The following is a 27,642-nucleotide window of genomic DNA, read 5'->3' on the forward strand; positions in this document are numbered from 1 at the left end:
ATGAGTCCTAAGATTCCAGCTAACTTTTGTTTCTTGTAATATTAACACTCAAAGAATAACTACTTCTAATTTTATATAGTCTATCTTGTTTCTAAATTAAACTGGTCTTTAAAGAGTTTAAATGAGACACTCTACATACACTGCCAAAACAGGAGAAATAGATTGAGCCTAATAATAAGCCTAGAAATGAAAGCAGGTGTAAGTCCATCCTCTTCTAATCAGGATGCTTAGAAAATAGCTCAATTAACATATAACTTACTACTTGACCTAACCAACTTCATATGGCAGAAGCACTAGTCTAACTTATTTAAAAGTAAGGTTTAGTTAGATTACCACTTTAGGGTTGCCAGGTAGTTCTATAAATGACAGACTCAACATATGAGATCAGCATTTAATAAAAGCATATGACAACTATTTTACTTACTATTTTATTCAAATAGAAAGCTATCTTTACCACTCTTAAAAATGTGTAATGGGTACTATGATACTTACGCTGCATATGCTTTTGCTATCCTCATGAACATAACTTCATCACCTCCTTTATCTGGATGATACTTAAGTGACAGCAAACGATACTGTTTCTTAATTTCTGCTACTGTTGCCCCCTAAAAGGAAAAGCTTTGTTTTAGTAAAAATAAACACAGTGCTGTAAAAACAAAATCCATCCCATTTTGAACTTAAAACATGAACTACTCAAAATTTTCAGAAAGAGAAAATGAGGGTTTTTTTTCTATTTTGTCCCATAAATTTTACCCCAAGTACTTTTTAAATAAAAATTACTTTGTCTAATACATTTATTTTATTGAGCACCTACTATGTGCTATGCAGTACACTAGGCACCGATAAGAGAATAAAACCATATATAGTTGACCCTTGAACAACAAGGGTTTGAGCTACATGGGTCCATTTATACACGGATTTTTTTTTTTGCTATCCGTGGTTCCATATCCACGAGTTCAACCAACTGCGGATCGAAAACACTATTTTGGAATTCTCATCCGCAATGAAACTGCAGATCAAAAATATTATTTTCCATCCCATCTGCAGATGCAAAGGGCTGATAGTACAGTCAAAAGTCACAAGTGAATTTTCACCTGGGCGGGATCAGCGACCCAACCCCCACGTTGTTCGACGGTCAACTGTAATGCCATATTTAAATAAAAGGATAGTGACATTTAAATATTGAAGAATGATCACGGTAAATTAAGTCTAGCTGAAAAAAATCCTCAAATCAAAGGTTAATTTCCTTTCTAAGAAATAATCTGAACAACATCTGGTTTCATCTGCTTGTAAATATTTTAATTTTAAGCAAATACTTAAGTTTACCTTAGTTGTTCTCTAATTAGACTCAATTTTTTTGTTGTTGTTATTTTTTTCTTTTTTCTTTAGATTCAATTTCGATTAGTAAGTTTTCATATTGATTTTTCCTAGCATTAAATTGCTCCCTGACCTTTTCATCTTTAAAATCTCCGATGACCATGATCATCACAATAAGAAAAAGCAAATGATATGTCAACCTTTCTTCTACAAAGCGGAAAACTAGAAAATAAACACACTCTTTTCTCTGTATTACATGAATCTCTGGATCAAGCCACCTGCTGAACAGAGACTAGAAGTAAAAGAAAGTGGTTTTGGGGAAAAACGGAAAGAGCACTCGATTCAGCTTGGCCACTAAAGAAGTTATGGGACCCCAGACAAAACACAAATTTTCCAGGCCTCATTTTCTCCATCAGAAAAAAAAAAAAGGCTAGATGACCTCTAGCATTCGTTTCAGTTCCAATTTTCCAATGATATACCTAAAAGATTACTTTCTGTTAGGACCCGTCAATCAAGTTCAATCAAGAGCTCACCCACGGGGTACACCCAAGGTTAACCTAAATTTCTGTGATAATGACACCATTTCTTTGTAAGACGTAAAGACTTAACATGCTGCCTTGTGTCAACTAATACAGGGTCATAAGATTTTTATCATCCAAGTAACATATACGAACTTCCCGGTTTTAACTTTGCATTAAAGCAATCTTATACATCTTTTAAAAATATACTCATTCACTAACTTCTCATTTCATCTCCAAATATTCTTACATTTTAGCAATTACAAACCAATCCTTAATAGGATGGCAATCAACATCTACAGTTTTAAAAACATAGGTATATTAGAATAATAATGGATTAGATCTTATTTTAATAAAAAAATTTAACTGACCAAAGTCTGATCTTTTCTAGGCACAACACAATTTCTTTTCGGATATGGACCTATAGTATTTTCACAGGATCATTAAACTAATGTGCATTATATAAAAATACTACTTACTGGATCCAAATGTAATACTTCATAAGGATTGTATTCTTGATATTCTCGATCTGTTTTGGAAACTTTGTATGCAAGGAATAAGAACAATGCCCATCCTGCAAGCAGAACTATTTTCCTGTTTAGGAAAAAGACAAGTGAAGTATAAATAGATACATCTATATGGTTTTCCTTTAAGAGTTACTATGGCAAGATTAAGCCATAAACAATCTAAGGTAGTCAGTCTCATATCACTATGCTATTAACTCCAATTCTACAATCACTGGGTTATAAACTGCTGTTACAGCAAGGACAGTGTCTTTTTCACCTTTGAATTCTCCAGAATCTTGTACAGTGCCTGGCATGTAATATTCTCTCAGTTACTATTTGCAGAATTTTAAGTGCACAAGTTAATTCAACGTATTACCTTATCGGACTATTACATCTGATCAAAATATATTAATACTAAGTATTCAGTAAACCATTTAATTTAAAAAAGAATTGCTTTTGACCTTGCAATAATACTTTTAGTAAGATAAACTACAAAAAATAATGGGTCAACTGTGAAAAGATGAATAAATCGCCTTGTTTATAATAGTAAAACTTTGGAAACAACTTAAATGTTCATTTATAGGGAATGAATAAACCATTTGTAGGAAACTAATTAAATAAGCCAAGATAGAGCCACACAATGGAACATTTTTTTAGCCAAAGTAGGTATAGAAAGATGTGCATAATAGGTTTAAAGGTATAAAAGAACATATAATTTGGGGAAAACAATGTCTTATTTCTAATATGTTCTATTTAGTAAAAATATTTAAAAGATTGATCTTATCAGTGTTGGAAGGCTAAAGAAACAAAAAACTCTTACACACTTTACGCCCTGAAGGACTATTTGGCAATACAAAAGAAGTACATACCCATTTAACTATCCATCTACTCCACTTCAAGAAACTTAGAAGGAAATAAACTAGAATTAAATATATATAGTGTAAAAGAGTGGTTAACATATAAATAGCAGAAAACACACACACACATAGATGTCCATCAACAGAGTACTAGGCAAATAAATTAATAGTGTATCCATATGGTGAAATACTATCTAGCCACTAAAAATAATATTTGTGGTAGAAGACTATCTACCTTGTATTGTCAAATTAAATAAAGAAAAACAGCTTTCACAGCTGTATGTACATAATATAATCCTATTTTTATAAGTTTATTATAAATAAAAATATAGAAGGTAAATCATCTTAGCGGCTATCTTTAAGTGATGGAATTGAATGATTTTTGTTTTTTTATCCTCTTTGTATCACAATTTGTTACACCGAATAGGAACTGTTAAACAAAGATATAAAATGAATCATAGGAGGCCTAATCAAACAAAATTCAAGTGACCTGTTTTGAAAGACAGGAAGAAAACACATTCCATGTGTGTAAACTGTCCTGGGAGGAACCTAGCTTAAACGTGTTTATTTGGAATGAGACTCTATGATCCAGTTCCAACCTACCTGCTTACCTTTATCACCCTGGTTTTTCAAGCAAAATAAATCCCCATCTCGCAGAGTTGCCTAAGCTTTTACAACCGTCATGCTTGTGCTCCCTTAGATCTTTCTACCTACAATTCCCATTTCCCACCTCTGTCAATCCAAACTATATCCATCCTTCAAGACTCAACTCAAATTATCCACCCTTGAAGAAGCAACCCTGGTCAAAGTGATCAATGGGGACACTGTGGCTACAGTCACAAAGAAGCACAAACCATGACTTTCCTCCCCTGACTTGCTGTAAGCAACCTGATCACATGGACAGGGTCTTAATGCAGTTTTGATGAACTCCAGAGTAGCTCAGATGCAAATTTCTTTCCATCTGGCCAAAATAATGCTCTAAACCAGGGGTGTCCAAACTGCGGCCCACGGGCCAACTGCGGCCGCAATCCATTGTTAATTGACCCGCAGCAAATTCCAAAAATATATTTAGTTTAGTTAAATAAACCAGGTGAGGCAATACATACTTCACCTCGAGTGAATGGCCCGGCTGTTTGTGTATTTTATCGCATATGGCCCTTGGTAAAAAACGTTGAAAAAAGTTTGGACACCCCTGCTCTAAACCTTATCAAGGGCATAATACTGCAAGCTGCTTTCCACACTATCTACAGGCCAAAAGAAGAGGGAGCACTACCTAGAACACTTTTACTTTTACCTGGCTATCTAGGGAGAGGTAGTTAAGAACACATACTCTGGAACAAAACTACCTGAGGTCAATTCATAGCTTCACCACTTACTAACAGAGATCTTGGCAAGTTGCTTAGCCTGTTACAACTCAGTTTCCAACTTTTAAGATAGGTTTGAGAATTAAATGAGATTAGGTATGTAAAACACCTAGAAAGTGCCTCACAGACAGTAAACAATCATGTTAGTTAGCTATTGGCTACTATCCTGTTTCCCCGAAAATAAGACCTAGCCGGACAATCAGCTCTAATTATACTGTATTATTATATTATATAATATGTTATATTATATTATATTATACCCAGTCTTACATTATAGTAAAATAAGACCAGGTCTTATATTAATTTTTGCTCCAAACAATGCATTAGAGATGATTGTCCAGCTAGGTCTTATTTTCGGGGAACACAGTATTAGTAACTTCTACCCCAATCTCAGCTCGGACCTTACTAACCTCTCTGCCTAGAGCCAGAGTTAAGAGTTCTTCCTTTGCTCATTCACTGCATCTCCCTCACAGCCCTTATTAAACTCTTATCATTACTTGTTTACTTGCCAGTATCCCCCAAGATTGTAAGTGGTTGAACCAGGTCCATTTGTTAATACGACACATACATAGCAAACACACAATAACTACTTATCAAATAAATGAAAATAATTTAAAATAGTAATTTTCAACTGAAACCTAAAGATTGCTAGTAATACCCTAAATATGCTCAAGAACACAAAAATGTACTTGATTCCCACACAAATTAGTAACTCCACATTTTCTTTAGTCAATTCTCCCAACAGGCAAACAAAGCTCAGAAAACAAAGATAAAGGTGAAACTGGAAACCACTAAAGCAAGATATAAAGCAAACAAGGGTAGAAGAGAAAGGAAACAAAAAGCGTAGGATATGCTACATCCCTTGTTAGATGCTTCCTTCACATGCAGCACCTGGCTCTCTGAGCCAAAGAATGAAGAAAGGAGAGGACAGGCTCATGACAGACCCCCCAGGCTGATAAAACCATGCTCTACTTGCCCAAGAGCCAAAGCAAAGGTGGAAATATAACGGATAACGGACTGCACCATGCTCTGTGCCAATTTTTTTAAAAAGCATGTTTGGTTCCTCTGAAAAGATAAGCATTTTCACTACTTATAGCTTTAGTAATTAACGTGTGAAGTCTTGGTTTTTTTGTTTGTTTTGTTTTTTGGTTGTTTTTTTTTGAGCATACTTTAGAAGTCATTTTGCAAGCAACTTCCAGAAAGTAGAGTATTACACAATCACTGCTTAATTTTGCAAGAAAGCTTCAGGGTTAAGTAGCAGAAAGGTTTTGATGATTTCTGACCTTAAATTGTTACTAGTATCTATCTATGTAACTGTTGCTTAAATATCCTTTAATCTGTACTTCCATTTAAGTGAGTCAGTTTATTAATCACTGAAGAAAACTTCAGAGTTGGGGTTTTTTCCCTGAAAACTGAGGTTCAAATGCTGACAAAGTGTTGACCAAAGCCTGAAAAAGAGATTGGGAGGCCAAAGTATTTGTCTTGCTGCCTCATAAAGGTTTAATTTAAAATGAGAAGCATCAGCAAAGAATAAACAGTGAACGTGAAACCTGTAAACACTGATTTTGTCTTTTAATTTCACGTCACTGAAGAACTCTGAACCCAAAAGCAAGATTTCCCTCCCTCTACAAAGGAACTAAACCAGGCAGAGTCAAGCCTTAAAAAGTATTTAACCCCCCTGAAGTTACATAGGTATGTTGAAAACTATCATCATCATTTAAACAAAGATTAAAACATAACTGATTCTATTTTTATTAATTTCCTCCTTTACGTCTTTCCCTCCCTCCTATCTACTGGACAGATAAATATAGGTAAGTCACAAGATGCAGTGCTCCAATAATGGCAACTCTTTCACCTCCAATCAGTTTCATCTATTACCTCTGAATTTATGGCTTGGGGTGAAGGTCCAATGCCTAGGCTCTAAACCAGCATTCCCATAGCCTCCCACAATCAAACAGGCCTGCTCTAATTAAACATGCTATAATGGCCTGTTTAAGTGATGGACCTGCCAAAAAAAAGGGTGACGAGGTCCCTGCTCCACCACTTCTAGCTGCATGACCTTGGTCAAGTTATCTCATTTTCTTAGTCTCATTGGACGAAAAAAAGGGTCCTATGGAAAGTAACCTCACAGGGTGATCTGAAGATCATGGTGGGTAGTTACACCCCAGGCAAATAACTTTTTAGTAAAAGGTTTACCTTTGCCTGAAGCAAGCCCCATCCATTGTTTATGTGTATTTAGGTTAACACACCTTTGAAATAAGCTGTAACCACCAGAAAGCACATAATCTTGTTAGCTAAACTGTAATCTAATCCCCATCTTGCTTTTCAAACCTCCATGCAATCAATCTTCCTTGTGTTCCCTCTTAATTTCAAATGCATAAACGAAATTGCAAAACTGTTATTCTCGGGAGTATTTGAGATCTTGCTCCCCGGCATATGTTGTCAGTTTGGCTCAAATGAACTCTTACAAAAACTCTCTACAGATATGGACATTTCTTATGTCAACAGTCTCAGTTTCCTCATCTGAGAAAAAGCAAAAACATCTACCTTGAAGTTAATATAAAACTAATGAGATAACATATAAAGCCCTAACACAGCACCTGGCATACAGTATGTGCTCAATAAACTTTAATTATCACCATGAAATGCAAACTTGATCATGTCACCTCCTTGCTTTTGATAATCTTTTAAAGATTCCCCCACAGTCTTTAAAACAAAATTCAAATCCTGACACAAAATGCACGAGGTCTTCCTTCAAGATTTGACTTCTCTTTCTCCCCTCCTACGTCAGAAGTACACTCTCTCCTTTGAACTTGTAAACCATTCTGTTCCTAAATTATACTGTTCATATCTTACCCTTACTAAGGCTACAGTTTCTTTACCGATACGTTTTATTCATTATTATACCCCTATTTAAGATGATACCTAGCAAAAAGTAAGCACTAAGTATTTTTTTATTGAAACCAATTACTTACTTTATTGTAGGAATAATATTTGGCTGGGGTTTTAATAACCGTAAACGATACCACATACATCTTCCATATACTTTTCTGATATTCTTTAATCGAATTTGCTCTGTAAAATAAATAAATAAATAAATAATGTGATAGGTAAATCATTTTTCACAGTGAAGGCAAAATAAGAGTTAATACCATACCAACCTTCATTACCATTCTAATATTTTATTGGAACATGAAAGTACTGCCTACATAAATAACCTTAAAGAAAAATTCACAACATAGGTTAAATTTTCTGCCACTTAGAATAAACGATCTATATGGAAAATTTTATTCAACTACCAGTGAACCGTTTTTCACGTGAAATTTAAATAAATTCTAATTGAAAAATGTAAAAACTGACTTGAACCCAAAATATTTAGTTACATGATCAGTAATTTCTGAGAAATTCTCTCCTCCTTTCCCTTCTGCTATAGAAGGAACAAAAAAGTATAAAATAGTTGAAACGTGGTTTATTAAGGAACCTAAGCTGAAATGATATTCTTCAAATATGAAAATAATCATATTGAATTAGAAATGTCACCCAAACCCATAAAAAGTTAAAATAGGTTCATATAAGAGTTCTGACAAAAGGTCTTAGTTTAGTCCCCAGAAAAAAATCTGCAATTCAATTCAAAAGTAATTAAACCAAAGCCAAAATATCATACATTGTTTTACTACAATAAAACTACATTCACTTGGTTTGAATAACTCTCCCAAGTTAAAAAAATTTTAAGCAAGTTTTAAAATAAAATGCCTTTTCACGAAGATGGCACACAGAAAGCAAAGAAAGAAGCCCCTCCCAAAGCTGAAGCCAAAACAAAGGCTTGGTAGGCCAGTGCTAAAAGGTGTCCACAGCCACACACAAAAAGAAGATGCGCATGTTATCCACCTTCTGGTGGCCCAAGACACTCCAAAGGCAGCTCAAATACCCTCAGATGAGCGACAAGCCTGACCACTCTGCCAACCATCGGGTTCCCCTTAGCACTGAAGTCGGCCATGAAGAAGACAGAAGGCAAAAGCACACTTGTGTTCACTGTAAATGTCAAGGCCAACAAGCACCAGATACAAAAGGTTGTGAAGAAGCTCCATGACATTGACGTGGTCAAGGTCAACCCCTGCTCAGGCCTGAGGGAGAGAAGGCGTAAGTTCAACTGGCTCCTGATTACGTATGATGCTTTGGATAGTGCCAACATAACTGAGATCATCTAAACTGAGTCCAGCTGGCTAATACTAAACATAAATTTTTTCACGATATTAAAAAACCACCGTCCTTAAATGAGATGTCAGGTAAATAAGTACCTCTGCGTATAATAGCATGCTCCAAAGCCGCCATGTGAGAAGTCCAACTACCTCGTCAGCACTATCCTTTGAGGAAAGCATCCACATGGGAGAGCTACAAGGCAGGCGGCATCAGAACCAGGTGTGGTGAAGAAGGAACCATGTAGGGAGCGGGGTGGTGGGAGAAAAGGTGCTATGCAGTGGGACTGATCAAATAAGTTAATACGTTACGGATAACTGGAATCCGTTTTGCCCTGTCAGAAGAGGGTCTTATGTGTATATGTGAAAAAAAAGAAAGCAAGAATGAATCCTGCAGTGTTGGATTGGAATTGAAGGTATCAGTAGGAACTAATGTCATTTAATATAGTGATATAGAGGGTGCCAAAAAAATGTATACACATTTTAAGAAAGGAAAAAGCTTAAAATTGCAATATTCAGTATTGAAAACAAAAGATGAATACAAGTCACGTTTGACTTCTGCAATTACAAGAGGTGCTCAAAGTGGAAGACTTCTGTGGCGAGCGTGTTAACTGTTCTAACACCAGAGCAGAAGAAGCAGGATTTGTTGCTGTGCGAGGCCTCCTGGATCTTCCCTTGTGACATCACACACAATACGATGCATCTCAAACTTATCATGAAAGCGTGCAATTGTTAGGCGTGTTGGAGGTTCTACTGCATACTCACCCCTCCATTGTTGTTGTACTTCCACATCATTCTCAAATTTCAAGTAACACTTGAAAATGGTCTTGCACTCCTCAAATGACAACCATGCTTCTGCCATTTTCTTTGACTGTTCTGACTGTTGTATGGTGATGCTAGCATTTATTTGATTAATGCCATCTTTTGAGCAAACATCATACTACACTTTGCTGCTGTAATTCAATTCTGCTTCAAAAAGTAATACATAGATAACATCTCTTAAAATGTGTATACATTTTTTTGGCACCCCGGTAGATACAGTTCTACAAGTATACACATACATACGAGGTGTGATCAAACAATACATCGAATGTTTAAATTTAAAAAATGTATTTCAGTAGAAGACACATGGCCATTAATCCCCCTCAAAACATTCCCCCTCACTTCAAACACACTTATCCCATCGTTCTTGCCACTTTCTGTAGCAGTTCTGAAAGTCCTCTTTTGTGAGTGTCTTTAGTTGCACTGTCATGGCTGCCTCAATGTCCTGAATTATTTTGACTTTGGGGAAGAGCCAGAGGTCACATGGTGCCATATCTGGTGATTAAGCTGGATGAGGCCACACCGTAATGTTTTTGACAGAAATTGCCATATACCAGATGCAATGTGTGATACAGAGTGTTGTCATGATGGAGGATGATTTATGGCACACTTTAAAACACACTTTCTCTCAACTATAGCTCACACCTGACTGACTGCACCGAACAAGTTGAAACTTCATACACACTATTTACTAAGGTTTGATGCACCGTTTCCCGTACTGAAGATCCCTGCCTTTCCGTTGGATGGGACTCAACAGCAGCATTCACTGTATTTTGTGATCACAACAGAAAGGTTCTGTGTCACACATCGCTTATGATTTGGCAATTTCTGTCAAATAAAAACATTATGGTGTGTCCTCATCCACCTTATTCACCAGATCTGGCACCGTGAGACTTCTGGCTCTTCCCCAAAGTCAAAATGACCATGAAAGGTAAACATTTTGAATCAATTCAGGACATCGAGGCAGCCATGACAGCACAACTAAAGACACTCATGAAAGAGGACCTCCAGAACTGCTTCTGAAAGTGGCAAGAACGATGGGGCAAGTGTGTTTAAAGTGAGGGGGAGTATTTTGAAGAGGATTAATAGCAATGTGTCTTTTACTATAATAAATTTTTAATTTAAACATTCATCGTATTTTTTTATCACACCTCGTACATATTCCCTCGCTCTGTCTAATAAGTGAGCCTAGAAACAGTGACATCTCAGTAGCAGTGAGCACAGCTAGCACCTGAATGTTGGCTTCTAAATGCCATTCTCCACTTACGGGAACCAGGGATCCAAGTATCTTCCCACAAAAATATTACGAAAAGGAAAGAATGATTTTACAGTGGTAAAGTGTGGTAGGCTGAATAATGGGGGGGTCTCTACCCCCCACAAGGATGTCTAGATCCTAATACACAGAACCAGTGAATATATTAACTTACATGTAAAAGGAACTTTACAGATGTGACTAAATTAAAGATCTTAAGATAAGGAGATTATCTGGGTGGGCCCAATATAATCACAAGGGTCCTTATAAGGAGGCAGGAGGGTCAAAGACAGAGAGATGACATGACAATAGGAGTAGAAGTTGGAGGTGTCCTTTGAAGATGGAAGGAGGAGCCACGAGCCAAGGCACACAGGCTATCTCTTGAAATTGTGTAAGTCAAGAAAACAGATTCTACTCTAGAGCCTCCAGAAAGAACAGAAATGCGTGAACTCAGCAGCGTATTCCTGGGACCCAAAGAGCTGAAAGAATGTTAGCCAGATCTAACGTCTTCAAATCTGTTTGCCAGCTTATCACAAAAGAGTTTTTAAAAATCATGTACCTTCTTGTAGATTTCTAATTTGGCATCTAAAATTTTTCATTGTAAAGTTTGAAGAGTTGCAAAATATGCCATTTCTAACAAAAAGTTGACATTTTAAAATAAAATAGCTCCACTGCTTTTGGATTTTGGCCTTCTGGCATCCAGACTTATAAGAGAATAGATTTGTGTTGTATTAAGCCACTAAAGTTGTGGTAATTTGTTACAGCAACAACAGGAAACTAATACAGAAAACCTGGCAATCAACATCTCAATCAGGTTATTAGTGAACATCACAGGCAATGGGACAAACCGCAACCATACAACCTGACGGAATGAAATGAGAAGAATCAGTTTTGTTAAATTCCTAAGATACATAACCTGAATGTAATCATGAGAAAACACCAGATAACCCAAATTCAAGTCATTCTACAAAATAATTGGCCTATAATCTCTAAAGTCAAGAAAAAACTGAAGAACTGTTCAAGACTTAAGGAGACTAAAGAAAACAGGTCAAATAAATGTGATGTGTGATTCTGAATTGGATCTTTTACTATAAAAGGACATCATTGAGCCACGTGACAAAACTTGAATGGAGTGTGAAAATGAAATGGTAGTAATGTTAATTTTCTGATTTTTATGGTTAAATTATGGACACTTTTGAAAATTCCACTGGCAATTTCATTAAATTAAGCCTCCACAGTCTCCCACTTTCAGGTATGAAACCAAGGAAACATTTGATACGGTTATAATGGTGACATCTCTTTATTAGCCAGACAGCTGATCGATTCAAAGGAATGGTATTATCCCAATGTCCCTTGCCAGGACAAAGTACACATGGTTTGCAGCCCCCACACGCTTGCACAATGTGTGCCTACCTGCTGTGCCTTGTATGCCTCACTTTTCCAATCCAAAAATTAAATCTTAACCGGAGAACATTTAAGTCGGTTAGTAAGTACTACAAAGTATGGTTTACACTGTAACACAGTGGCCCTTAGATTTCCAGCACAACTAAATATTCATAGTACACATTCCAAATCTCTAGATAAATGACCCCAAGTCAAACTTGAAGTAAAGTCCTTCCAGACAATTTTTATAAGACACTTAGAAGAATAAAAAGAAGTTCACTTACAAACTCCTAGTTTATAGAATCACTAGTTCCATGGCCAGCGAAAATGGTTAGCAATATCATTAACTTATGATGTAGTTTTTAAAGAAATTATTCATCTTTATAGAAAAGAGAAATTACAAGGTCATAAAATAATTCTGTGGTTTAAAAAACAACATAACAACATATTATGACCGCTCTCAGCTGCCGAACATGAAGTTTATATGACTGTGGGAGCAGTCCAGATTTGGGGGGAGGTAATTATGGTTGTCTGTCATAAGTTATACAAAGCCTTTGCTAAAACAGTCGCATCCATCTGTCCATGCCCGGCTGATCTGCCAGTCTGCGACAGAACTGCGTGAACTCAGCAGCGTACTCCTGGGACCCAAAGAGCTGAAAGAATGTTAGCCAGATCTAATGTCTTCAAACCTGTTTGCCAGCTTACCACAAAAGAGTTTTTAAAAATCATGTACCTTCTTGTACATTTCTAATTCGGCATCTAAAATTTTTCATTGTAAGTTTGAAGAGTTGCAAAATGTGCCACTTCTAACAAAAAGTTGACATTTTAAAATAAAATAGCTCCACTGTTTTCAAATGAGCCGATGAAACCTAAAAAGCATAGTAATAATTTCATACCCATCCATTGACAAAAATCCAAGAACAAGCACTTCATTCTATTTCCCCCACATAAGTTACCCTAATGTGTTTTTATCCTGGTAAGTCATTCCTTATAATACTAACACATACTCCTTAAAATTGTTTTAATCCCTGTAACTATTAAGTTTTTTTCCAACTTTTTATTGTGAAAATTTTCAAGCCTTTGGCAAAGTTGAAAGAGTATGAAAAAGAACAATACATTTCACCTAAATTTACCAATTGTTAATACTTTGCAACTCTTGGCTTTATCTCTAGCTCCCTCCTCCCCGCCCCCCCCCCTTTTTATCTGAATTATTTTAGAGTAAGTTGCAGACATCAAGACACTTCACCTCTAAATGCTTTGGCACGTATCGTCAAATAACATCAGTAAATTTATCACACTTAAGTTTAACATCTATAAGATTTTATGAGTTAAAATTTTGGGGGCCGGCCCTGTGGATCAGGTGGTTGGAGCACCTTGCTCCTAACACCGAGGTTGCTGGTTGATTCATGGACCAGTGGGCTGCGCCCTCTACAACTAAGATTGTGAACAACGGCTCTCCCTGGAGCTGGGCTGCGGTGAGCAGCAGGAGGTTGGCGTGAGCTGCCCAGGCCAGGGAGCTGTGTCCTACACAACTAGACTGAGAAACAACGGCTTGAACCAGAGTAGGGGTGGAGGGAGGCAGAAGAAAGGGGGGGAAAAAATTTCTGACGCTACATTTTTTTGGTGTTATCTAGGCAATATAAATATCACAAATTGATAAATTACTAAAATAAGAGTAATATATCTGTTGTGCTTTCACTTATAAGCAACTTGTAAATATCTCATACGTTCAAAAAGAGTTAAAACTCTAAATACTAAAACTTTTTTAAACTAAAAAGTACACTTTTGCCAATATGGCACAGTGTTAGATGAAACAGCTTTATCTTCTACTTTGTGTATTGTGCTCAAACTTGAAGTTGCAGATTACCTTGAATGACTCGATTTACAGAAAATACATGCCTACAACCTAATTGGCAAAGGCAATCCTCATTGTTAAACTAATTATGCAAATCAACTTGGTCAAAAAAGTCTGACTTCATTTTTCAGTTCAAATATATCTATACATTTTGATATTTTGAGGATGACAAAAATCACTGAGAAATAAATTTGAGGACATGCATTTTCATAGAGATTCAAATTAATAAAACTTAATGATACACAGGTAACATAATTTATTTAAAAGAAAAAGATGTATCACACTTCTCTTTCCAAACTTCAGAGACTCCTAAAACTACTTGTAAATCCCTAAAGAGTTCAAGAAAAGTAGTACCAACCATCAAAAGGTTATAGTCAATATTCCAAAAAGTCTAATAGACTTTATACAGCAGTTTTCTAGTCACTCAAAGTCTCTCTGTAGCTAGTTGAGAATATAGCACCTCACCATGATGATTCACTCATTGTTGGGCAAATTTTGTTCTTTTATTAATTTAAAAAGATAGGAAAACACATTTTACTCTAATAGTGCAGTCTGGTTCCCGGAATGCTTCAAAATAAAATAGGAAAGGCATGAGAATGATACTTTGGAAGTGAAAAATTGGGAATCCCTGCTCTAGACCACTAAAACTATATAGTTCACCTAGTCTTCCTAATTTCCACGTAGACTAGGAGAAACTAAAGAATAGTGTTATGCTCTTAATTTGAATCTGAATAGTTAGCCATGATGTGTGATTCTCAAGGCCAGTTAAGAACCATTTGAATTTGGGGCAGATTGGGTCGCTATCACCGCGACCCAATGAATATAATCACAAATTATTTACATTGAAAGGATTTCAGAAACTTTGGTTCATTTGCCACCCACCCCCGTGCATACTCTGGCAAAGGAGTAGGAAACCCAGAGGGCAACTAACTGAAAATGTTAGGATCAGAGCAGAACCACCTACCACCACCAAAGTTTACAATCTTCAGGAATGTCTGAGGATTACATAAGAGCAATACACAGAGGGTGCCAAAAAAATGTATACACATTTTAAGAAATGAAAAAACTGTATGAATATTATAATACTCAATATATACCAAAAACAAAAGATAAATACAAGTCATGTGTATACATTTTTTTGGCACCCCCGGTATAAGCGCAAACCAATACGAACCAAGTGGTTCAAATAGATCAAGAGCTATTCAGTCTTCCTACAGCTGGTACTTAATTGGACAGCAATATACAACTATATCATACGCTCACCCACTACTTCAATTTTCTTTTCCCCTTTTAGTGCTGAAACAAGTACCACAGACCAAGGTTTTGCAGTCTCAGCATTACTGACATTTTGAACTAGATAATTCTTTGTCATGGAGAGCAGCTATCCTGTGTTAGAGGATGTTTGAGAGCAGTATAGTCTCTGCCTTCTAGAAGCACCCACCCACTGGAGATAATACTAGACACACACACACACCAATAACACTGCTATATAGAGGCCTCACTCTATATAGCAAGTTCAGAGGTCAGCAAGTTCAATGATGGCCTGCAGACCAGGGACTCAGGGAGAAGAAATAAAGGAAAGGTTAGAAAAATAAACAGAGGAAAGCAACAAGTGTCTTTTTCCATCCCTCTAAAAGTATCCTTCAGAAAAAGAAGGATATATTTGCCTACTTATGAACACCTGGGTGGGTGCTCAGGCGCTTGATTTCTTTATTTTAAAGACCACAAAAAAAGCCAAGAAACAACAACAAAAAAGCTTGGGGAAGACAGGCTAAAACAATCTCAAGTAATGTTAGTTTGGCATACTTAGAGGTCATCTAAAGGCAAAAATTTTTTAAATTAAGATTTCCATAATTATCCCAGGGGGTATATCTCACGATTACAAGTGTTAGCTGTCACTGTAAGCAACCTTTGTAAAACCCACTTTAAAAATACAGCAAGTCGCTTCATCATGGAGATGAGAAATATATGCCTACAGGATGATGAAAATACCTAATGTTATATAACGCCACACTTGTGGCTTGAATGAAAATTTCCAGTCATGGCATCATAGTATTCAGAACCCAAAGTGCTGTATCCCAAACAAATGCAAAGAAAAGTATATACTCTGAAGACCTGTTAGATGAGTCAAAAAAGAGCTGTGATCACAAAACCACTGAGGATGAATACATGATGAATTTGAAAATAATTATTTCTTAAAATGTAAGGAGATAAAACTATTTTTAAAGTACTATATTTTATTATATGGGATTTTAAATATGCAACTAAAATTTACAAAAATTTTAAGTAGATTGAACTTCATCCTTAAAATAATATATATTCAAGCTGGCCAAAAACTTTTTTCATCTCATTAAGATATAGAATAGTAGGTCAGATCTTGTCATTTCTCTGCTTAAAAACCTTCAATAGTTTCCTATTGCACCTAAAATAAAATCCAAGCTTCTTACCTTGTCTTAGAGACATGGTCTGCACCCCGGCTCCCTCTCTGACTTCATCCCAAATTATTCTCCTCACCTGCCACACTCCTGCCACTTTGGTTTTCTCTGTTCCTGGAATTTGCCCAACTCCTTCCTGCTTCAAAAGATTTTGTATACAGCTATTCCCTCTGCCTGAAATAGGCTTTTCCCACCCAATTCAATCTTGGAATGGCTGACTTTCTTTTGTCGCCCAGCTTGAAGAAACGTTCTCAGGAAGACTTCTCTGAATACTCCTCACACAGTATTCACCACTACCTGATATTTTTTACTGTTTATACGTAGTATGTCTATCATCTCGAGGATGAGAACAGGGATCTCATCTATATTGCTCACCCCCATAGTCCACTGCCTAATACAATGCCTGGCAAATAGTAGGTGCTTAACAAATTTAGTGAATGTATGAATTATCTCATTTAGACAGGCCCCCAACCAGCCTGGGCGTGGGTATGTATGCATGTATTATTATTATATTTTAAAAACTGAGGCTCAAAGAGGTTAAGTAACTGCCCAAAGTTACAGATGGTACCAAAGGAATAGCAAATAATCACTAAAGAGATGGGACTTGTGCCCAGGTTCAAATTCATAGGCCTGTGTGATTCATCACTTTATTTCAACTGCCTTCCCCTAATAACAGAACTAGATTGCCTAAAAGACACTGTGTCCCTGTTCTCATTAACTTAATCACACCTATCCTAACCATGTCTCCAAAGCAGAAAATGTAATATGTAAGAAATCCAAGTAAAAAATTTAAGAACATGGGGCAGATGATACTTCTAATAAAACAACTGAGTAAATGGTATCTCTAATAAAAGGCTAATGAAATACTTTACCAAAAAAAGTGCTACAAATAAAACTAGAAGGTCTTTAGTACTAAAGTGTGTGCGGGACAAGACAGCACAGCACATAAATTTCAGAGGAAAATGGCAAACCAGTTAATTTTTGTTTGTTTTAGCTCAATTTGCTATAGAAGTGTCAAGGTCCAAAAGAAAAGCAAACATCCACTTTATTATAAAGGTCTGTATCCTTAGAAGAGTCCCAGAAGTGAAATTATTAGGTTTAAAATTTTAACATTTTTATAGCTCCTTTCTAAAAAAGTAATGACTACACATCTGTTGTGCTCCAAATATAATAATTTGTGTATTGGTCTAATCATAATCCTTCCACTCCACCCAGATTAAAAACACTTATCAAAACAGGACTATATTGCATCCATCTTGTATTGTCTGCTACTGCACGTAGTACAGGCAAACAGTGAAATGCTCAATCTATTAGATTTAACTACTAGATGTACCAAACAGGAAAAATCTAAAGCCAAAAAGATCTGGAATCTATATGAAAAAATTCCTCCATCCAAACTGCCACAAACACAATTCCAAAATATAAGGAACACCTTTTTAAGAGAATGAACCACAACGCCTTTCAAAAAAAACAATGAGATGGTGAGATGATAACATTTCTTATCAACAAAGTCTGGTAATAAACATTTTTAAAAAGGAAGTCTGAGTATAATATGGATATATTTGTTACGACCTTCTTTATGTCTGAATAAAAAGTATGATTAAGAGAACAAACATCTGAGAAAATGAAAATAAGCCTATCTTTGTTTTTCTTCAAGATCAAACAAGTATATAATATGACCTTCAAATAAAAACAATTTTACATAATGCATTTACTAAGCCACTGTTTGTCACTATACCTATAAAGCCTAAATGTTGCACTATAATTCATACTGCCACGTCCCCAACTGGTTTCCTCTCCTGTGGAGCCCTTATGTGTGTCTATGCTACCCGTCTGATACCCTTTTCTGTCAGGATAGAACTTTATCTTAAAATGACTAAAACTTTGCAGATTTCTAATATTCCTTCAAGATCTAAAGTCTTAGGAAGACGAGATGCCCCAAACTGAATATGCACATTCATAAAATATACTCCATTGAACACGAAGCTGATACTAGCTAGTTTTTTCTATTAAAAAAAAACACAACACTCAAAAAATCCACTCACCAAGAAACTGAGGTAATCAATTCCACTGTAATTAGAAATCACCTAGATAAATTAAATCACTAGACAGACCAACAATTCACTTCAAATAAAAATGTTTATGCCCATCCTTTACCCTGCACTCAATCCTCAAAACTGATAAATGTTAATAGGTTACTATTGGGCCAATCACCAAACAGCTTTTAAGAGAAAGGGAAATATGAGTAAGTAAAGTAAGGAAAGGCAGAGAGGAATAAAAATTCAAAATCTGCACTGCACTCTCTCCTTCCCACCATGGTACTTACATGCCATAAAAAGCCCAAGCTATCTTAGAATACTCTTTCTAATCTGTCCATTCCCCTGCATCCTGACTTCTCAGTGGACTAATAAAACTCTAAAATGGACTCATCCACTGAAACGGACTCCTCCATCTTTTCCCCCATCCAGCCACCATCACCTTCCAACCTGCCTTCCACCAACTCATTCTTCACACAATGCTCCACAAAAGCAAAACTGGCCATGTTGTTACCCTACTTAAAAACCCTCGTTTACCCAATTAACATACGAGATAAAGTTTATACCTCCTAAAATGGCTGATTTGCTCCGAAGTGCCAATCACATTACATTTTTACCATTCGCTGAACATCCCCACACTTTTGCACCTGCTTTCCCCTACATCCAGAATGTGCTTCTCCCCGTTACCTTTTAAGACCTATCCCAAATCACTTCCTTGGCATGAAACACCCAAATCCCCAAACAGAATTACTCACTCCTTCCTCTGTGCTCCCACAGCACTTTGCACTTGCATTTTAATATTTATCATAACGTGTTAATTACAGGAGGTGATATAGGGCAAGTAGTGGCTAACGAGAGCGGCTCTGGCATAAGACAGATTTGGGTCCAACACCCAGTCTTCCACCTGGTAGCTATTTAGCTTTAGGCAAGTTAGTTACCTCCCGGAGGGCTCCATGTTTTCATTAATAAAACTGGGATAGTATATGAGTATAAGTGCTACTGTGAGTGCACTTAGTACTACCCACCGTGAGGCAGGTAAACATTCCATGAAGAGCAGCAAAGCTGGGACGAGGGGTCTCACAATTCTCTGTCATACTGGAAGGGGATGTGGGGCCTTCCCTCACAAGAGGAGGAACTAAGTCTAAAGTCATCCCCCCAGGGGAAGTAGGGGGTTGCATAGACCAAAATGTTGAATTACCCTTGGTGATAGAATTACAAGCAATTTTTGTTCTGTTCCTTTGTGCTCTTCTGCACTGGGTATATACAACTTATTAAGAAAAAAGTTACATGCACTTAAAAATCTGATCTATCACCTAGAAGCAGCATCTAGCACCAAGTTAATGCTCTATAAATATGGGCTAAATGCAGCAATTTCTACAGTGCATTCAATTTTGCAAGCCATGTTTATAAGCATTTATTTATTCGCTTATCATGATCACTTCTTGGGTAGGTAGAGCGGGTTATTCTTATTACCCTTAGAAAATGAGGCTAAGAGTTCAGAAATAACTAAATAGGGACTAGGGTGGAACTTAAAACTAAAATCTAACTTTCCAAATTCAGAGTTTTCTTACTCTACTACTAAGCACTCAAAGTGGACTCCTACTCACATTCCCAAGTTAGAGAGCTGAATCACTTGTACACCATTTGAGAGGGAGCAAGCAAAGAAGAATAAAGAAATGTAACTTTTTTTAAAAGTTCCATTAATCCTTCCAAACAATTAAAAAAAAAAATCTGAGTACTTAAGTTCCAGATCAGATTGTTCCAGAAACACTATATAACCAGCAAAAACAGTAGGAGCTAACAGCCCTACTATGTGCCAGACACTGCTCTAACACTTTCCATGTATCAATTTGTTGCTCACTTTAATTCTAGGAAACAGATAACTACTCAGATAACTACTCATCATTTTACAGATGAGTAAACTAAAACACATAGGGGTTAAATAACTTGCCTAAGATCACACAGTAAGTGGCAGATCCAGGTTTCAAAACCAGGCAGTTTTGAAAACGTAAGATCAAGGATTAAGGTCAATAAGTTTTGAAAAACTAAGGTCACAAATAATCCGAATAAAAAATGGACGTAAGTATTTCTCCAAAGAGGACATAAAGATGGCCAGCAGATACATGCAAAGATGCCCAACGTCACTAATCATCAGGGAAATGCAAGTCAAAACCACAATGAGATATCACCTCACACCTGTCAGAACAGCTATTATCAATAAAACAAGTATTGGCGAGGATGTGGAGAACAGCGAAACCTTGTACACTGTTGGTGGAATTGTAAATTGGTGCAGCCACTCTGGAAAATAGTATGGAGGTTCCTCCATAAACTAAAAATTGAACTACCATATGATCCAGCAACTTCTGGGTATTTTTCAAAAGAAATCCAAACACTAATTCAAAAAGATATATGCACCTTATGTTCATACTTCTAAGTAGCCTCCTGTCAATACAAGTCACCAAATTATCTGGCTACAAACATCGGAAAAAACTTATTTCCAGAGCTTTGGGTGAACCTGTAAGTCAAGATTTCTCTTTGCTATTCAAGACACTGCAACTGGACTTTAGAAAAAAGGCATTATGATAAAAACATCTTTTAATACCACTGTAATTTTAAAGAAACAACTCGAGTTATTATGGTAGACACAAAAAAAAAATCCAAGTGGTGTCCACCAACTGTCATGATGATTAGAATAGCATTTAAGCATCCACCTTAATTTTTATAATGCAGTTTGGGGCAAGACCAAACAAATACATCAACATATGCACATTTACTGACTAAGCCAAGTCTGAAGCAGAGAGCCAGATGTGAAGAAGGGGGCAGATCAACACTTAACTTTCTATCTAGCAATGGAAACAATAGAGGGCTTGGAAGCTAAACAACTAAAGACCAGGCTCCACCACACAGGAAAGTTACTTAAGCTCTCTAAACTCCAGGTTCTTCATGTAAGAATAAAGGTGATAATAACAGTACCCATTTAGTTGTATTTTTAAGAGGATTAAATAAAGTAACATTTGAAGTCCGTGACTTATAGTCAATATTAATTCCCTACCACTTTTTCAAAGACCAACTATATGCAGAAGGGACTCAAGTATGACTTGCCTATAAGTTATCAAGCAAATTTTATAATACAAAACCCACCATGAAAATATGACTTTCAAATTTCAAAAATCCAGTGTTGATTAAAATGCTAATTTGTGAAATCAGGGCAGCTTTCTGAAACACATTCTAACCACACCTACTTACTCTCCCAATATCCTTTTGTCTTCCACACAACCAACTGCACACAAAAATAGGTGTTAAGTGAAAATAAACTATTATACTGGAAAGTGCTCTCTTTTAACTTGAAGTAAAATTACCAGAATGGCCTAGGTTTTGCAGATAAGGGAAACCATTACAGTATTAAGACTTCATCACTTACACACAACCACTGTCCAAAGAACCCAGACAATTTAAATAAACTTAGGGAAAAAAGGTACAACAGACCAAAATCCAGTTTTCATAAACTATCCCCTGAATGAGAAAACTGGTAACTTTAGGCAGATTTTTGCACCTAATGGATAGTTTTATTATTAGTAAATGTACAAAAAGATGGCATCCTTTATTATTTATCCTACATTCAATGTAATTTAGTTCCATTATGTAAGTCATGCATTTTACAGAGAAATTAATCAGTCTTAAAGCCTAAGTTCTGAGCTGATTTAATACTTAGTGTTACCAATTTCCCGCAAAGCACAGTACACGAGTATAATCTAGACAGCCGGGGCCTCCACCACACCCAATATGAGGGAAGATACTTAATCAAGTTAGCATAGCTCTTGTGAAATAGAAAGCTTTTCCCAAAAGTTAATACTCAACACCTACAAGTTACTGTTAGTGCTCCCATAAATAACCAATTAGGGCTTTGCAGTTCCATTGGCTTTTAGACTGTCACCTGCCATATGTCCTAGGAGAGTGCAACAAATGGAATCCAAGCATTATCTAAACAAAAAATGCGTTGACAAGAGTCTATATCATTCTGTGCTCGAAACCAAGGTGAAGATTTAGAACTAACAACAAATGGACCAGCTACCTCACAAGTACCTACAAGATGAACTACCTACAAGACTTAATCCTTCATAGTTGCACTTTTTCCGCCATAAACAGGAAACGCCAAGGAAAAGGAAATAAAGAAAAGCCTATTTTTGGTAAGGGGAACAGCGGCATTGCTTCCAACTACCACAAGTGAGTTAAGAAATGCAAGAGCAACGGGGGAAAAGGCCGAGAGGAGGGGCGACTGGTGAGCTCAGTTGGAATCCTAAACATGCCATCCAGCTCAGACGGTGCCCAAAACATCTGTAACGACAGCTGCAGCAGAGAAACCAGCGTGTGGGAGGAAGACGATCGTGGCATGGGGGCTCCGACTTATGCCTTCGCGTCCTCCTTTGCCAACTCTTTCTCACCTCCCGATTCCCATCCTCCCCATCCCATCCTGCTCCCTCCATAAAGACAAATACCCACTAAAACCGGAGGCAGAGAAGACAAAGAGGCAGGTGGAGGCTGCAAAGAGTATTCAGAACAATGGGGAAAGAGGGGAAACTCCAGAGCAGGACAATGAAGGGTGGTGGAGAGGAGCCCGGAGAGGCACCGAGGGCAACACCGAGCCCGGGCAGCGCCAGTGGCGGGCGCATGCACGCGAGGCCCGGCCGCGCGGGCGGTATCACCCCGGACACGGCGAGCGGGGCTGAAGCGGCGCGGCGCGGCCCGGAGGGGCCGGCGGGGCCTGAGCGGGTCCGCCGGCAGCTGCCAGCGGGACTCACCGGCATTCTGGTCTCGGGGCCAGAGGTAGTATGTGGCCGGGATCACGATGAGCCCCACGAAGGAGGTGAGGAAGTAGAAGAAGGTGTTCCCGCTGTCATCGTACTGGAACTGCTGCCCCGCCATGGCACCCCCTCCTCCGCCTCCCTCTTCTCACCGCCGCCACCACGACCCCGCTCTGGGATCCGGCTCCCAGCTCCCCGGCCCGGTGTGGCGTAGCTCGGACGCCGACGCCGCCTCTCCTCCCCGCCCCCACGCTACTCTCACCGGCAAGCCGCCGCCACCACCGCTGCCGTCGCCAGCCCTCGCGAGAAGAGAATGGCTCTCCTTCGCAAGGTACCGCCCCCCATCCCCGCTCCCCCACACGCTAGCTAAGGGAGACGTGGCGCGCGCAGCCGTGGAACTCGGCGAGGTCCCGCCCTTGGCTCCGCCCCCGAGGCCACAGCCCCGCCCCTCGAGCTCCTGTAGTTCCGCCCCTAACCCAGAGTCCCTCCACCTTCCTTCTGTGCCTCCTTACCCAGGGTCCCACTCCTGGTCCGGGGTCCGTGTACCTCGTCTCGGCAAAGGCCATGGGCTCGTGCCGGTCACCTGGCTGCGACCGGGGTCACAGCTTTTCCGAGCAGAGCTCCATTGCCTCCCCTTCTCCTATCCTACCTCACCCTGTCCTGCCTTCTCCCTTTTTTATATCCCTGGTCGATAATGGTTCCTTAGGTTCCGGATCCGCTCCTCCAGCCCCCATTTTTTGGAAACACGGGTCATTCAGAGTAGAGCGGTGCAGGGGAGGAGGGTCGGGGTTTTATTGTAGTATTGTTTGCAAAGTAATGTTTGCTCTTGAAAGACTGAGCTCTACACTGCGCCCATTTTGCACGTGGACAGTCCCCAAGTCGGTAGAGATGGTGACCCATCCATCCCAGAGCTAATATTTATAGCCGCCAGATCAACAGCGTTTTCTTCGACCCAGGCAGTAGGCTAACACTTTTATTGCTTTATATCATTTAATCGTTACTAAGCCTCTTGGAATAAATCAAAGCATGCCCTGCTCTCCAGAGGAGGAAATTGAGGCTCCGGGAGATTGACTAAAGTCACGCACTTTAAGAGAAGGTCTGGGGATTCAAACCCAGATCACTCTGATGCCGCAAAGCCAGTGCCGTCGAGCACCACCTCGTCGTGGACCTTAACATTTGCCTGAGAGCGGCTGGCGGTCACCGCAGGACGTGGGCAGGAATGTGAGCTTGGAGGCGGGGCCACTGGGGACGCAGTCTCTCGCGCGAGGCTCTCCCCGCGCTGACTGTGAGATCCCAGAGACAGTAGTCAGCTGAGCTGGTCCCCTGATCTAGGAATGACCCCGCCGTCCCGTGGCAGCCCTGGCTGGGGCCTATCCCAGCGTCTCCATCTCCCTTCTGCGGATGAAAAGGAAAGGCACCCCTCCACCCACCTCACAGAGTGGTTGTGAAGATTAAAGGGAATTATAGTGAGAATGCTTTTCAAAAAACAAAACAAAACAAAACTATGTCGTAAGCAAATACCACATATTATACTGAATTTTTAAAACTCATTTTAAGACTTCATAGTCTATTTACTAAATTCCTTTCAATATGCTTTCTGTTGGAAGAGAAATCTGGTCGCATATCATCTTTTGTTTCATGTCCTCAAAGCTGGTAGTTATCATTATCAGTGATGCTTTCCTTCATAATAGATTATGTTGACACAAATTCTCTCTTCCCTTTCAAATGTCCTACCTAACCGTTTTGAAAGGAAATTTCAGAAAATCATTTTCTCTGCATTTTTCTCCTCGATTTTTTTTTTTTTTTTCTGTAGAAAGTTTTCAAAGACTGCATTAGAGGAGGAAAAGAAAACAGAAAAATGAAAGGAAGAGGACGGGGCTTTGAAGTGAGCACAGCATTGTGATCAGCCAATGCCATAAAGTCAGTGCCCAGAACAATTTGCCTTGCTTCAGAAACAAATTAGCCAGAACATTGGCTCCGCGGATGTGGGTAAGATCCTGACGTTTCTTTTGTTTATGTTGAATTTGTTAGTAAGTCTTCCGAGGTTTCAATAAAGGTGAACCCGTTATTTTTTATTTCTCTGATTATATGTTTTTCTCAGCATTTGTGTAAAGACAATACATCAGTTCTATAACCTTGTGGCAATATAAATTATTGAGGATAAGTATTCCACTTCCGACTTTTTTTCTACAGGAGTAATCTTTTCACTGCAGCTTTGGGGTCATGTATAAGAGTAGCTTGAACAGCACTGAACCATGAAACAACATTTTGAACAAATCACATTTATTTGCTAACCTCCAGACCAATCTAAAATATGATTGTTTTTACCAAAGCAGATTAAAGATTTAGAAATGTATTTTCTATTTACAGATATAAACACATTTTATCCTAGAACTTAACATTACTGAACATAGATAAACTCAGATCATCCAAATACTCTCCAAAGCAAATTGAATTATACCTTTAATTATTAATAATCATAATTTCTCATTCGTCATGTTTTTAAGCTAACACAAAGATTGTTTCTCTCAAGAGATCATATTAGTGAAATATTTAATAGTAAGTGAATATGGTAGAATCAGAGCTGCAAACACATTTTGTTCTTACTCTAATAGCACATGTTAAAAGGCATTGTCTCTATCTGTGTCTGTAAATGAATATTTTAATCAATTTTATTTTAATTACTAGGTAGTTATCAAGTATAGAAAGTATGACTATTTCAGGTTCCTCTTAATAATTTGCTTTTTCCTTAGAATGAATCTTTCCTTCATTGCAAGTCATCCTTGTACTACGGTGTTGACTTACATTTATACATACAAAAATACATTTGTGTAGCCATAATCAACATTATTTAATTTTTGGCTTAACGGAATTAGTCTCAAAGAGATGGAAGAGGGCCAAATTATTAAGTAGGTACTATATTTCCCCAAAAGTAAGACCTAGCCAAATAAGACATCAGCTCTAAAATGTCTTTTGGAGCAAAAATTAATATAAGACCCGGTCTTATAATAAAATATAATATAATATAATACCAGGTCTTATATTAAGTTTTGCTCTAAAAGACTCATTAGAGCTGATGGTCCGGCTAGGTCTTATTTTCGGGGAAATAGGGTACAACAATATCTCCAGTCTTTTCCTCCTCTTCCCACCTTACAATAACCTTCACTGCCAAAGCCTAGCAAATTATCTTAAATGTTAAATTCCTTATTACTTTGTTTCAGTCAGGATTTTCTTCCATTAAGAGCTAAATCTCTTCTGATACAAATTAACCAATTCTTTTTTATTTGTTTTTAATGGAAATGAAAATTTACCCCCATCATAATAACAACAGTGACATCAACAGAGTGACATGTGTACAACATTTATGATTGACAAAAAACTTCCACAACATTATTTCAGTTGAAATTTCAAATCATGACCTAGATGTGGGAACTGTGACTAGGTAAAAGGTCCTCAACCATTGTGATCCTTTCATTCCCCAACCCCCTAAAGCCCTTAGCACCCAATGAAACCCCAATCTCACACTTGAAAAAAATGTGAAGGGAGGTATGGGTTGGAAATACATTAGGACTCGTTTATGCTCAACTCTGAAACCATGAAAACAATTTTAAAAGTTGAGAGCTGTGATTTTCCTTTAGCATTGGGAGCAGGTTTATATTTTGGCTCCTCTATTTTCATGAGTATGTTGGACTTGTCAATACATATTGTTCTTATTCTATCCCTACTTTTGTGATTAAAAAAACCGAGAATTTATTGTACTAAAAGCCAGTTGTCAACAATGTATCAACAAACTCAGGTCATTTCTTCATGAATTAATTTTATACATCACCAACATGTATATCTAAATCACTTAGCGAAAAAATGATTGACATTGCACAATAAATCATAAAACAGCACTTAATAAATTTCCTAACCAGACTGAAATATAACCTGGAGGAGTTGTCATGAGTAAACAGAAGAGTTCACACTGGGCGATTTCAAAGGTATATATTTGAGTAAGAAGGAAATAGATTTCCAATAGAGATTAGAACTTCAGGAAAAACATAAATCATCATGAAAAGCAAATATTTCTGGGTCCTGAAGCTTAGAATATTGAGGGGCCCTAATTAAGAAAAGGAATATAAAATTATGATTATAAAATGAGGTACAAAGTTAATATTTATTATGGGTTTTGGGTGATAATGATGCATCAATGTAGGCTTATCGGTTGTAACAAATGTAACACTGACGGGGAAAGTGGATAATGGGGGAGGCGGTGCGTGAGTGAGGGCAGAGGGTATATGGGCATCTCTGCACCTT

At 37.9% G+C, this 27,642-nt stretch overlaps 1 protein-coding gene across 1 annotated transcript in view; it reads right to left on the reverse strand.

Moving 5' to 3' along the window:
- Positions 1-23,638, reverse strand: part of SEC63 (SEC63 homolog, protein translocation regulator) — a 59,228-nt gene extending 35,590 nt beyond the window's left edge. The window contains exons 1-4 of the mRNA XM_033100808.1: positions 23,341-23,638; positions 7,538-7,637; positions 2,315-2,429; positions 493-605 (exon numbers count right to left, since the gene is read on the reverse strand). Of these exons, the coding sequence (XP_032956699.1) occupies positions 493-605; positions 2,315-2,429; positions 7,538-7,637; positions 23,341-23,464 (452 nt within the window). The 5' untranslated portion in view covers positions 23,465-23,638. The remainder of the gene's footprint in view (positions 1-492; positions 606-2,314; positions 2,430-7,537; positions 7,638-23,340) is intronic.
- Between the last annotated feature and the right edge of the window lie 4,004 nt (positions 23,639-27,642).

The sequence above is a fragment of the Rhinolophus ferrumequinum genome, chromosome 3, assembly GCF_004115265.2.
Source record: "Rhinolophus ferrumequinum isolate MPI-CBG mRhiFer1 chromosome 3, mRhiFer1_v1.p, whole genome shotgun sequence".
In the NCBI taxonomy this organism is placed as follows: Eukaryota; Metazoa; Chordata; class Mammalia; order Chiroptera; family Rhinolophidae; genus Rhinolophus; species Rhinolophus ferrumequinum.